Genomic DNA, 14040 nt, shown 5'->3' with positions numbered 1-14040 from the left:
TGTATTTCTGTCAGTGTATGTGTCTCCAGGGTGTAGTCGGGAGCATATAATAATTCAGGAATGATTGCTTCCAAGGTTTTATTGGACTCACTCAGTTAACTCAGATAAAATACAGAGAAAAAACCTTCTTGCTGGCTTGCTGAATTTCCCCCCTTGGGTTTGTTTTCTGCCGAGACATGTGTCATGCAGTTAATGGAGAGAAGTATATATCAAAATGGCCTAAAAAATTGTCTAATTATCAAAGTTCCATAATATGCTTTTTTTTTCCAGGGGGGAAAAAAATCTTGTCCCTCCAGATAAGGGCTCTTCTGAATACTTAGCTATAGCCGATTACTCTATGTAAAAAACAAGTAACCTGTGTATTCAGTTGTGGGTAGGAAAGCTTATTCAAACACATATTTGCAATACTTAGAAAAAATGGGAAGAAATTATTTATTTTATATATTTACATTGTATTATAAAAATGAATAACCAGAAACTTAAAATAGAGCAGAGAACAGGGGTGGGGGTTGGACCTCTCCACTCTACTGCTAACAGCAGAGCCAAACAGGAAGAAGAAAAACTTCCTCTTCTTGCCTGGCAAAAGCTCAGCCAATAAGAGCCTATCACAGCTCAGCCAATGAGAAGCCACTATTCTTCAAACTCAGTTCCTCTATTTATCCTAACCCTCCTGAAAAGAAGAGAACTTCTTGTCTTCAAACCAGTTCTCCTGTCCTTGCTATATAGGGATCTGCATATGATTTGCCATGGTTGTAGATCCCCAACTTGCAATGAATAAACCCATTTTTGCTGGAGAAGTAATTGGCAGTCTCTTTGTTTTAGGTCAACAGTATGTTACTTGCATGGTTTAGAATCTGTCTGGAAGGATATAAGTGAAGACAGTACACATATTGTTAACTCTTTGAATTTATCCATGTTCCTGGGGAAGTGAAACAGTATAAATATGGTCTCTTCGAATCAAGAAACATATTGGAATATGAAGAATAAGTTATATGATCTACAGTTGAATAGGGAAGTGTTGTTGTGCCTCCAATATTTTTCTTTATCATATCCCCCGTATGTTGTTCCTTCTGCCCAGCTGCCTCTACAATTAGCAACCTGCACCCATTCTTATTATCTCTTGCCTGGGGGGGTGTTCAGAGAAATAGTTTACATTCAGCCTGTAGCCTCTCTCTGCCTGGTTCTACTTCACAATGTCAAAAAAATCTTTTCCAGAGTTCCCGTCGTGCCGCAGTGGTTAACAAATCCGACTAGGAACCATGAGGTTGCAGGTTCGACCCCTGCCCTTGCTCAGTGGGTTAAACTATCCGGCATTGCCGTGAGCTGTGGTGTAGGTTGCAGACGCGGCTCGGATCCTGCGTTGCTGTGGCTCTGGCGTAGGCCGGTGGCTATGGCTCCAATTTGACCCCTAGCCTGGGAACCTCCATATGCCACGGGAGCGGCCCAAGAAATGGCAAAAACGACAAAACAAAACAAAACAAAAATCTTTTCCTCAAACTAATAAACTCATTAACAAGCATATAATATACGACTAGCATATACAATATAATCTGATATTGGAATCCCCCACTTGAGTAGCAAACAACACATAAAAAATGACAGACATGTAACAATTTTATGCTAGCTAGTTATTTTTTCCTTCTGGATTAAGTTGAAATGTCTCAGTTCATTATATTCATTATACCAGGCCCTGAGTAGTTTGACACCAGTCTCACTCTCTAACCTCTTCTTTCTCCTGCATCACCTATCACTTGCTTTATTAGTCATAGTTCCCCAGAGAAAGAGATTTAAGATGTTTATTATAAGGAATTGGCTCACAGGAGTATGTGATTATGGGTGGAGACCCAGGAGAGACTGTGTGTATGGTACACAGTCTGAATCTCAACGTCGGAGAGCCAGGAATGCTGATTATGTAAGTTTTAACCCCAAAACGGGTAAGTTTAAGACACAAGAAAAGTCAGTGGTTCAGTAGGAGTTCAAAAGCCAGAAAAGAGCAATGTCCTAGCTCAGGCAATCAGGTAGAGGTTCTCTCTTCCTCAGCCTTTTTGTTTTACTCAGGTCTTCAGTAGATGAAGATGAAGCCCAGCCACATAAGGCAGGGCCATCTGCTTTACTCAGTTCACAGATTCAGATGTTAATTTTTTTTTTTTGTCTTTTGTCTTTTGTCCTTTTTTAGGGCCGCACACCCATGGCATATGGGCATATAGGGGTTCCCAGGCTAGACGTCTAATCAGAGCTACAGCCAGGCTATGCCAGAGCCACAGCAACACCAGATACAAGCTGCGACTCCGACCTACACCACAGCTCACGGCAACGCCAGATCCTTAACCCACTGAGCAAGGCCAGGGATCGAACCTGCAACCTCATGGTTCCTAGTCAGATTCGTTTCTGCTGTGCCACAATGGGAACTCCTCAGATGTTAATCTTATCCTCAAACATCCTCAGAGACACACCCAGAGTACTGTTTGGACAAATGCCTGAGTCCCTTTGGTCAGAGAAGTTGACATATAAAATTAACGATAGTACCTGCTCTCACCTCTTTAATGAGCCATATGAACATGTCCTCACTTCCTGCATTTGCCACATTTTTCCATCCTCTTCTATGACTTTGTAAAGACTTCTCCCCCTGAATCAAATGGCTTCTCTTTTTCTCTATGACTGGTGTTATTATTATTTTTTTTAATCCTTAAAACCCCCTTCACAGTCACATCATAGTGAAGACTGCGTGAACTGACCTAAGAAACATTAATTTCCTGATGCTCTGGCTCCCTCTATGTTAGCTTTATGAAATATGACTATCTGGCAAGGTTACTTCTCTGTCTTCCTCCCTTGACTGTGAGCTGATTACTCTAGGGAATGGTTCTCAAGCAGGGTGTTATCTGCTCCTCCATCAGCGGATATTTGTTAATCTCTGCAGATATTTTTATTGCCATAACTAGAGGAGGGAATGCTAAGGCATTCTACTGTATTGAGGCCTGGGTCTGGCTAAACTAATTACATAGAAGACAAGCTTCTGCAACAAAGAATTATCAAGCTAAAATCTTCTTGACACTGTTGATATTTTGGACAAGGTAATTCTTGGTTTTAGGAAGCCATCCTGTACAGTATATGATGATTAGGAAGCATCTCTGGCCTCTACCCACCAGAAGCCAGTAACAGCTTCTCTTCCAGTTATTGCAGAGGTTCCCTCGTTGTGAAATTTGTCTATTGAGAATTAAAAAAAAAAAAATAGTGTGAAAAAGCCCAATTCATAGACTACAGTGGTGATTACCAGGGCCTGGCGTGTGGGGGAAACAGGGAAATGTTGGTGAAAGGGTATAAACTTCCAGTTGTAAGTTCTGGGAATCTAACACACAGCATTGGGGGTATACACAGCAATACTGTACTGTGTAATTGAAAGTGACTGAGAAAGTAGATCTTAAATGTTCTTAGCCCAGAAAACAAATGATAATTATTTGACATGATAGAGGAGTTAGCTAACACTAAAGTAGTAATTATACTGCAATACGTAAGTGTATCAAATTAATGAGGTGTACAAGATGTACAAACACCTTAAAGTTATTACAGGGTTGCACATCAATTATATCTCAAAGTTGGGGAACAAGTACTGGGCATACCAGTACCTAATTAGGCAGGATGGTGAAAGATTTAAGAAAATGAACTTCAGATTCGCAGAATCCTGGGCTTGAATCCTGTCTGCACCTAGTACATGGAATAATGAGACATATTTAACTTCCCCCAAATCTATACTTTATTTTTTTTTCTTTTTATGGTCATATATGTGGCATATGGAAGTTCCTGGGCTGGAGTCGAATCAGTGCTGTAGCTGCAGGCCTATGCCACAGTCACATCTGTGACCTACGCTGCAGCTTGCATCAGTGCTGGACCCTTAACCCACTGAGTAAGGCCAGGGATCGAACCCACATCCTCATGGATACTATATCTAGTTATCAACCTACTGAGCTATAAAGGGAATGCCTGTATTTTCATCTGTGATCTGATAGTTTAATAATATGAAATGACTCACGCAGTTGGGACAATTAAATGAAATATTGTTAGCGACTGGTAGATGGTAAGTGCTCAGTAATTGTAGCTATTGTGACTGGTTAAGAGAGTGCCACCATAAGGGCAGGTGAACTTACCTTATAAATACCCTTAGTCATAGCATTTCAGAACATATCAAAACAAAATTTGCACCAAATATCTTAGCATTGAAGTACTGTCTGGATTATATTTGAATATTTCATGTGTAATTTTTGTCTCCTTGAATACAGGGATTACATTTTTGTTTTCACCCATAAGGCAGGCTGTGATAAATATTTGTCAGATTGAAACTAACAAGAATAAACATTTCCACTTATAACATTGAGTGTGTTTGCTGTACCTCCAAATAATTTTTATTTGCCTGTCTCACCCATTACTGTTATGAGTGATTTTCTTTTTATCAGTATTAAATGCATACAGAGGCAGAACATAAAATATCAATTTACAGTGCCATGGTATACAGCTATGATACTATGATGTAATGCAATGAAAGATGAAATTTGAGGCATAGATGTCTGTAGGAGGTCCGAAAGTTATGGGGAAATGATTCAAATTGTACTGAACATAGTCACAGGATTAAGGAAACCAATTGTCACTTGCACTGTGTGGTTATAACAAGAGTCAGAATGTGCCAGATGCACAGCTTGTGTGCAGCTGTTGTCATTTGAATCTTTTGTACAACATCCATTTCCTTTCCCAACTGTGTGGGATTTGTAAGTGCAGAGAGTTGATCAGAATCACTTCTGTGTAGAGAATACTCATATGATAGCTCTTAGATTTAAACCAAGCATAAGAAAATATAACCCAGAAATAATGCCACAAACACTGCTTAAGCTGGCACAGATGCCTGTGCTGGTTGGATTTAGATAGATACAACTTCAAAGTGCTGATTAGGTCAGGTTATGGGCATCAAATCACCAACTAGAGTAGAAGACATACCAATTGCTCAAATGCCACCTTTGGGATAAACATATATTTTAAATGAAGGCTTCATCTCCATATTAGCAGATCAATCTCAACCTAGCAAATGTATATATTTCCCCCATACATTAAATTTGTAACATGAATTTACTGGAAAATATTATGTAGAGAATATGATTGAAGAACATATGAATACACCATAACACACTATAGGACCAAAGTTTATAAAGGTGATCATAATTTTATAGCTGTTTTGTTACTCTTACGTGTGTGTGTGTATATATATATATATTTTTGTTTATGTTGTGTATATATAGATTGATGATATAGATTGACTGAATAATCATCTTTGTTATATTAAAAACTAAGGAATTACTTTAAATTTCTAGAGTAAAATTGTCACTTCTGTAAATCAGCAATTCATCTATTTCATTCCATTTTGGTCCATGCCCAGGCAAACAACTTGAGGGAATTATAGTAATTTGTAATTTGATCAACCTTGATAGACCTTTTGTCCAGCTAAAGCCAACTCCAAGTGTTTTGTTCAGATTAGTTTACTTTTCTTTTTGCATTCTGTGCAGCTTTTACTTTATTCAGGAAGGAATCAAACTACACACAGTCTAAAAACAGCAGAAAAGGTAATAAAATGGCCTGTAGTCCATTTGAGGTAGAGATAGAGAGTGAGCTGGTCATACAGAGAGAGGGAGCTGGGCATTGTCCTGGCAGTAGCGAGAATAGAGCCAAGTAGAATCAGGGACTTGTCAAGCATAGAGCAGGGAGGGTGCTGCCTGGATGACTGAGTCTGTCTGCCTATCCTCACAGGGCAGGCAGAGACCCTGAGACCACCTGAGTGGCCAGCTAGGCTTGGACAGTCCCAGGGCATGCCCAGAGAAAGCCAAGACCCAACCTGGATTCTTTGTTAGCAAATCTAAATCTTTTCAGTACTACCCACAGCCCCTAAAAGAGCTGGCTCTGGGACACAGCCAGCACAGTCACACTGCCCAGTCAGGGTGCACATCATACTGCATCTATTCCAAATCCTGAGGGATTGGTACTAGCATATGCTGAAGGCTTTAGTCTGGTCTGACATCAAGATGACCACCAAGGAGTATATAGTGCCATGTGGCCAGCCCGTCAGGGTCCATATGTGCTCCTTGGAGTCAGTGCCCTACACAAATGAGATTTTCATTTGGTGCCACAGATAATAGATTCATCACAGTGATGGAGTAGATGTTGCCACCAAATGCCAGCAGGAGATGGATACAGTTGAAGATCCAAATGTTCCAGATCTTGCTTCTAGTAGAAGCTGCTGTACAGGCAGCTTGAACAGTTACCAGTGCCTGCACCTACTTATTGAGGCCTGTGAGATCCTTCATCAACTTCAGCTTGGTACCCATAATGTCCCAGATCTTGATGGCCTTAAGGAAGCCACTCAAGAGGATGTTATACAAGCAGACCAGCATGTACACTGGGTTGTTGGGAGCCTGGATTACATTCAACTTCTGCAGGTTCTGGACACCCTACATGATGATGGTGTAGTCTTCTGAACACTAAAGAGCTTGCACCCTGAGTGCAAGGTGGTACATGTGTCCCACATATTGGTGGTCTTGTTCAAGGAGCCACTAAAGTCAGGTGATAATCTTCTGATGATCTTCAGATCCTAGGATACCAATGTTAAGTCGTGCAGTGGTGTGGGACAGCTTGTCATTCAGTATAGATACATCCATCTGGAATCTGTGAGGTCATAGCTGACTTGCTGTCTTTTTTTTCCAAGATTTTTTGTCCAAACTTGAGCTCAAGTCTCTTCATCAGCTGGTCAGTATTCTCTGAGACTTTGCCCAGCATGGAGGAAGGAGAACTATCGCTTGGTCTTCCCAGGCCAGTACCACATGCATCTCATGGAAACTCTGGTCCTCCACTTGCAGGAACTCATTTAACTATTGAAGTGGCATGTCTCCAGGTGTGTCTCATAGATATCCTGTTTCCCTTTGAACATGTGCCTGTACTTGGGGTAAGGATATTTGATGTGGTCACCCTCTTTGAGGTGGGCCACAAAGTTCATCTTGAGGAGGAGCAGACAGCTGGTGTTAGGAGCACCCCACAGGCTTATAATCACATCTGCTCCTTTGGTCCTTCCAACCTCTGAGCTTGATGGTGAAGAGCACCACAGATATCCATCTCCAGGAAGATGGTTTCCCATTCTCCAACATAGGACAGCCATGCCTTCAGTGAAATAAGAGCTCCTGGGTCTGCTCAGCCACCACAGTGGACTTCTCTACCACCATCAGCTCTGCCTTGTCCATAGGACCCTTCTCTGAATTTAAGGCACATCTTTGGCAGAACTTGTGTATACACATGGTGATCACACCTCTTCCTTTTTTGAAGACTTATGTGAAGGCACTCTTTTTATGTGTTTGTGACACCCCCTCCAAGAAAAGCAGTTGGAGCTGGCACTTATGCCCGACATCTAGTGTTCTCAGGGCAGCCCCATCCTCCCATTTCATCACCCCCACCTTCCCCACTCTGGGCAGGGCTTAGGTTTACTTCTAAAGATTTAGAGTCTTCTAACTGGCTCATCCTCCATATTCTTATATGTTGTTAGGTTCCCAGTTTCCTTTGATGATCACATATTATAGGTATATTCCAAAAAAACTGTCTCTTGCTATTTGATTCTTGTTGCTAGAATTGCTCAGTTTATGAGCATGAACTTTCTTCTTTGTTCTAATAGACTTAGGACTAAAGTCACATGTGTTCTCAGATTCATAGAGCAATTCCAATAATACAGTCAGATATCTATGATGAAAAGCTGAAAATTCATTGTATACATGTAGCTTGTTCTTTCTTAGATAGCATATAAAGGTGAACATGTGGATGAGAGTACAGAGAAGGAAATCTTGGGGGTAATCATGGTTTAATGAACAATCATTGTTTTCTGATGCATAACAGCTTGTAATTTAAAATGTGTTGACAATGTAAAGTGTACATATTCAGTTTCAGTTATTTATCTAAATTACTCAAATGAATTGATTTTTAAAAATAACTCTCCCAGTGTACACTGGTCTAACAAAAAGGCCAATCATTTTCTGAATTCCAAAAATATTCTATAGTAAAAAATGTTCAAAATAGATTTTAATCCATGAAATATAAAACACACTATTATGTGTCCCATCTTATGCTTTTTGGTGCACATGCTCAGCTGAAAGGACCTCTGGGTAACTTTGAGGTTTTTTGTTTTTACTATGCAAGATACCAGTCAAACTTGGGTTTGCTTGTCCAATGTGCAGCAACGCCAGTCTGTTGATACCTGGTTGTAGTGAAGGAAATTATAGCATGTATTTGCAGGGTGCCAGACAAGAAGAACATATAGCTAATGATCAAAAGACCTAAACTCCTGATGGCTTTTAGGGAAGAGTTTTTAAGGTCAACACTAGGGGTGAAGCTTGCAGGGTGTGTGGATAACAGCACATCTCTTTACAACATGATTTTTTGAATATTTCAAGTTCACTGTTGAGAACTACTGCTCAGAAAAAAAATCTTCCTTTCAAAATTACTTCTCATTGACATTGCACCTGGTCACCCAAGAGCTCTGATGAGATAAACAATGAGATTAATGCTGGTTTTTGTGCTTCCAAATATAACATCCATTCTACAGCACATGGCTCAAGTGATTTTGACTTACAAGTTTTATTATTCAAATGCATTTCCTAAGGGTGTAGCTGCTGTAGAATGTGATTCTTCTAATGAATCTGGGCAAAGTCAATCAAAAACCTGGAAAGGATTCAGCATCCTAGATGCCATTAATAACATTTGTGATTCATGGGAAAAGATCTAAATATCAACATTAACAGAAGTTTGGAAGAAGGTGATGTCAACCCATGGATGACTGTGAGGGGTTCAAGACTTCAGTGGAGGAAGTGACCGCAAATGAAGTGGAAGTAGTGAGAGAATTTGAATTAGAAATGAAACCTGAAGATGTTACTGAATTGCCGCAATCTCATAATAAAATTTTGAGAGCTGAAGAGTGGCTTCTTATGGGTAAGCGAAGAAAGTGAATTCTTGAAATGGAATCTTTTCCTGGTGAAGGTTGTGAAGGCTGTTGAAATGCCACCCAGAATTCAGAAATAAATTTGGTCATAAACAACCTCAAGTTTTGAGAGGATTAACCTCAGTTTTGAAAGAAATTCTACTATGGGTAAAATGTTATCAAACAGTATTGCATGCTACAAAGAAATTGTTCTTGAAGAGTCAGTGGATATACAGACTTCATTGTTAAAACTGCCACAACAGCGCCCCTCCCCCCCAATCTTCAGCAGCCACCACCCTGGTCAGTCAGCAGCCATCAATATCTCAAGGCAAGATCCTCCACCTGCAGAAAGATTATGACTTGCTGAAGATTCAGATGATGACTAGCGTTTTTCGGCAATTGCCGAGACCAGCTCAGCAGGATGGGGCTGAAGAAGGGGTGCTGTGGAACTTAAGGAAAGAAAGTTAACATAAAACAAGACACAGAGATGTTTATCTTAAGTAAAGGTGGAAACAGGGGACTCATGGTCTCAGGGACCAAGAGCCCTGCCTCAAGAAACCACACTGCTTTTATTGTGCTCTTGAGGATTAGGTCAAGTGAAAAGGGGGTTGTAGTGCAGGATATAGGTGTTTTTTTTTATTTTATAAGTTCTTTTATTATTTTAAAAGTCACTTAGTTGGAAGATGGTTAAACTTTTACTCTAAACTTTAGGCATTTAAGAATCATTAGCATTTGAGTTAGCTATCTATGCATAGTATTTCAGAGAATTCTCACTGTGCTTCTGCAAAGGGCATGCCTATTTGCGGCAACCCTGTGTGCCTAGGTCTGCACCTTGGTTCTCTTTGCTAATGCATAAACCACTTGGCCATGAGGTTCCTCTTTCTCTTATTCTTTAGAGGACATATCATGCTTGTGCAAATGGCGTGCCAATCTGAACAGGTCCTGCGTGCCTAGACCATTGTATTATGTCCTCATTCAGCTGACCCTGTGAATAACCCCTGCCTTTAGGTCTTTGTTCTTAAGCTTAAGTCATTTACCATCACCGTGACTGTTTCTCAAGCAGGAAGACGGGACAAAGTAAGGAAGGAGAAGATGACGTTTTCAGCAAAGAGGCTAAGAAAATATTACAAAAACATGTCTCGCAACAGGCAATAAAGTATTTTTTAATTAAAATATGTACATTGTTTTTTAGACATAGTGCAATTGCTCACTTAATAAATGACAGTATAATGTAATCATAATTTCTACATGCACTGGGAACCCCAAAATTCTTATGGCTTGCTTTATTGCAATATTTCTTGATTGCAGTGGTCTGGAACCAAACCTGCAATATCTCTGAAGTGTGCCTGTGTATTAGTTTAATTGTCACAACATTGGAATATATTTGATTGATAAATGTAAGTGTTTTATTATCAAATAGATTAATATAATGAAATTTGACAGCTATGTTGAAAAGTTTGAACAGTGATTATATTGATAGTTGGTAGCACTAACTGGTTGTAGGATCTGATGTAGGACCTGAGTTCAGACACAGGGAAATGGTGGTCTCAGGAATAAAAAGGGAAAGTAGTCAGTTGCTGTCTATGTAGCTTTCCAATCAGAGTGATCCCAAGAAGAGTGAATTTGTGGATCATGTTTATAAATTACTGTGCTTTTCAATGAAAGTAACTCCTGTAAAAATAATATCCTATTACAGATATATTTAAATAAATTATTCCTCCTTAAAAGATGATCACATTTCAAAGTCATTCTCATTACATTCCAGGTATATCATAGGTAGATAGATGGATAGATAGACAGACAGACAGACTGGAAAATGTGAAATATGAAACTCTGATTTGAGCCTCAGGCTATAAAATTACTTACCTCATATTTATAAAAATTGCAATTTCCTGGTACAAACTCATATTGGGAGGAAAAAGACATATACACTCAGTCATTCACTCTTACAAACAGCTACAATATACTGTGAAAATGAAGCACAATGTTATGATAATATAAAACTATGAACAGAAGTTTTACTTTTTATTTAAATAGCTACATATCACCTTTATTTTATTTTATTTTTTTTGTCTTTTTGTTATTTCTTTGGGCCGCTTCTGCGGCATATGGGAGGTTCCCAGGCTAGGGGTCGAATCGGAGCTGTAGCCACCGGCCTACGCCAGAGCCACAGCAATGCGGGATCCGAGCCGTGTCTGCAACCTACGCCACAGCTCATGGCAACGCCGGATCGTTAACCCACTGAGCGAGGGCAGGGACCGAACCCGCAACCTCATGGTTCCTAGTCGGATTCGTTAACCGCTGCGCCACGACGGGAACTCCAATATCACTTTTAAAAGATATTAACTTTCTCAGTAAATACAATTAAAAATAATGTGATCTTAGTTTTCTATGCTCAGTAAAAATCCTTTTACAAGTAACTCATAGATTTTTAAAATAAGCTTTGACTTAATTATAAAAATATAATTGTTATTTAGTAATTGTTCTCATTTTGTATTTGCGAAATCTCAGTAGTCCTTTAGATATACTGTTTTATAAAACAGTTGTCTAAATTAGATGTATTCTGGGATTACTGTTTAATTATGTATTAGAGAAATATATAAGAAAAGTATACTGCCTCTACCGTTTTAATCAAATTACTTAGATTTTCTAAATATAAAATATATATTAAAAATGAAAATGTACATTTAAATATATAGACATCATAAAGTATTTCAACAGATTTGTTTAAATTTATATTTTGATTCTGGAGTGTTTGCATATATAGAATCATAGTATATTCATCAAAAAAAGAATTTACAGGTAATTTGATCCAATCTCTTTATTTAACAGATGAAGAAACTGACATCCAGAAAGGTCATGAGAAATTTACAAGTAGAAGCTAGCTGTTTCGACTTCCTGTCAAATACAGCTTTTGTTAATACATGTTACAACTTCATGAATCATCAGTTTTCATCAAAATCAAATGCCATAAATGCCCAATAGTAAACATACTTAACCACCGTATTATATTTGATTGATGGAGCAGGTTGCAACTAAACATTTTTCAGTATCCCCAGATAATTATTTAATACACAGCTATTAATGTGTATTTTTTAATTCTATAGATAAGTCGCTGTTGGCCTTCTGCTTTGAAATCCCAGTAGAGCAGTAGTTTACTTCATCAAGACAATTGTTAATAGTTATTTTTCTTCGTCTTTGTAGTTTACCATACTTTACAGCGTACAATACTTGAAACAAAATCTGTGTTTCTTTTTATACCTTTATTCTAGTTCTGCATGTTTTTTAGCTCTCTTACAGTAGCATAATAAGATTTACTTTCAAAGTGATGGAAGAGGTGACTTACCTTTACCTGCCTAGCTTTAAAGATTCATCTTCCTATCAGGCCATAATCTTCATGCTCTCATTTAAGTCATAGGATGAGAAGAGTAACTTTTCTGTTTTGTAATATGTATTTCTCTTAAAGAATGCATTTGTTTTGAGTAACAGGGATCCAGACAACTTTTCTCAAGGAATTATTATAAGGATTACACAAAATTACACTTATAAAGAGTAAAGTATTATTTGTCTTGAGAAGATAACATTTGATGTCTCTCTGTCACCAGGCATAATGAAGACAGAGTAACATGAGGAAATGTGTAAGATTTGTTGGCTTGAGTGGTAAACAGCAATATGTTTCTTAAATGGATCTCATTTAAGATACAGCACATGGTCTTTCCGCCATCTTTCTGTGCCGCCACAATGGTGCGCATGAATGTCCGGGCCGATTCCCTCAAGAGCATCAACAATGCCGAAAAGAGAGGCAAACGCCACGTTCTTATTACGCCGTGCTCCAAAGTCATCGTCAGGTCTCTAACGGTGATGATGAAGCATGGTTACGTTGGCGAATTTGAAATCATGGACAATCACAGAGCTGGGAAAATTGTTGTGAACCTCACAGGCAGGCTAAATAAGTGTGGAGTTATCAGCCCAAGGTTTGATGTGCAACTCAAAAATCTAGAAAAATGGCAGAATAACCTGCTACTGTCCTGTCATTTTGGGTTCATTGTACTTACAACCTCAGCTGGCATCATGGACCATGAAGAAGCAAGACGAAAACACACAGGAGGGAAAATCCTTGGATTCTTTTTCTAAGGATGTAATACATATGTGCAAATAAAATGGCTCGGTGGAAAAAAAAAAAAAGATACAGCACATGGAATTATATCATTTAGTAATTCAAACCTGCTTCCTAAATTAAAATCCCCACACACTGAAACAAAATCTTTTGGCGAAGAGGAAGTCTGACAATTTCAGCATAAACAAAAGTCATTTTTAATGACCTTCACCATTGCTTTAGGAATTTGTCTGCTAGATATCCATTAAATTTTTCACCATGAAATGTTTTGCATCTTGCGATCTTCAGCATCCTAAAAAACACGAGGGATTATTTTCCATGACCAACATAATTAAAGCAGTGTATAGGAAATTTGAATTTATGTGCCAACAGGTACCCCAGTGTAAGAAAATATAAAAGAATATTTAATTTGGAAAAGATTACCTAAGTTCTTAAAAAGAGAAAAAACTTTTAACTGAATCAGAATTACTATGCCTTAAATAGGGATTCAGTTATTATTCCTTAATTTCTATTTCTGTTTGTTTAGAAAGACTCACCAACATCTGCTAGGGTGCCAGACTTTTAAAGAAGGATTAAAATGCAGAATTCTTTTTATGGATACTATTGTTAGTTATTTTGTTTTTAAATGGAAGAGAAATCAAAGAAGACTATATGAGTACCAGTGTGCTTATTGTCCAGGATAATGAATATGGTTATCTCCGTCTGGAACAAAGTTTGTGTAGGTTTGCTAGTAGCTTCCTTATAGAACTGAGATTCCCCAAATATAGGGTTTCCTTATTTGTGATGCAAACCCCCTTCGTGTGCAACATCCATTAGGGCTGCCCTGCCTCAGCTCTGTGGAACATGGGACAGGTGAAGCGAGGTGGAGAGGAAGACCAGTGCAGCCTTGTAGCCTGTGGTGCTACCCTGCAGCAAGCAACACAGTCCTATATCT

At 38.7% G+C, this 14040-nt stretch overlaps 1 protein-coding gene across 1 annotated transcript; it reads left to right on the top strand.

Annotated features, from left to right (window-relative positions):
• Positions 1-12723: 12723 nt before the first annotated feature.
• LOC125113471 (40S ribosomal protein S15a-like) lies at positions 12724-13154 on the top strand. Its single transcript, XM_047756210.1, has one exon. The coding sequence runs from the start codon at positions 12731-12733 to the stop codon at positions 13121-13123; it is 393 nt and encodes a 130-aa protein (XP_047612166.1). The 5' UTR covers positions 12724-12730; the 3' UTR covers positions 13124-13154.
• Positions 13155-14040: the final 886 nt, after the last annotated feature.

This window comes from Phacochoerus africanus, chromosome 13 (assembly GCF_016906955.1).
Source record: "Phacochoerus africanus isolate WHEZ1 chromosome 13, ROS_Pafr_v1, whole genome shotgun sequence".
NCBI lineage: Eukaryota > Metazoa > Chordata > Mammalia > Artiodactyla > Suidae > Phacochoerus > Phacochoerus africanus.
This window is presented reverse-complemented; position numbering and strand designations above follow the sequence as displayed.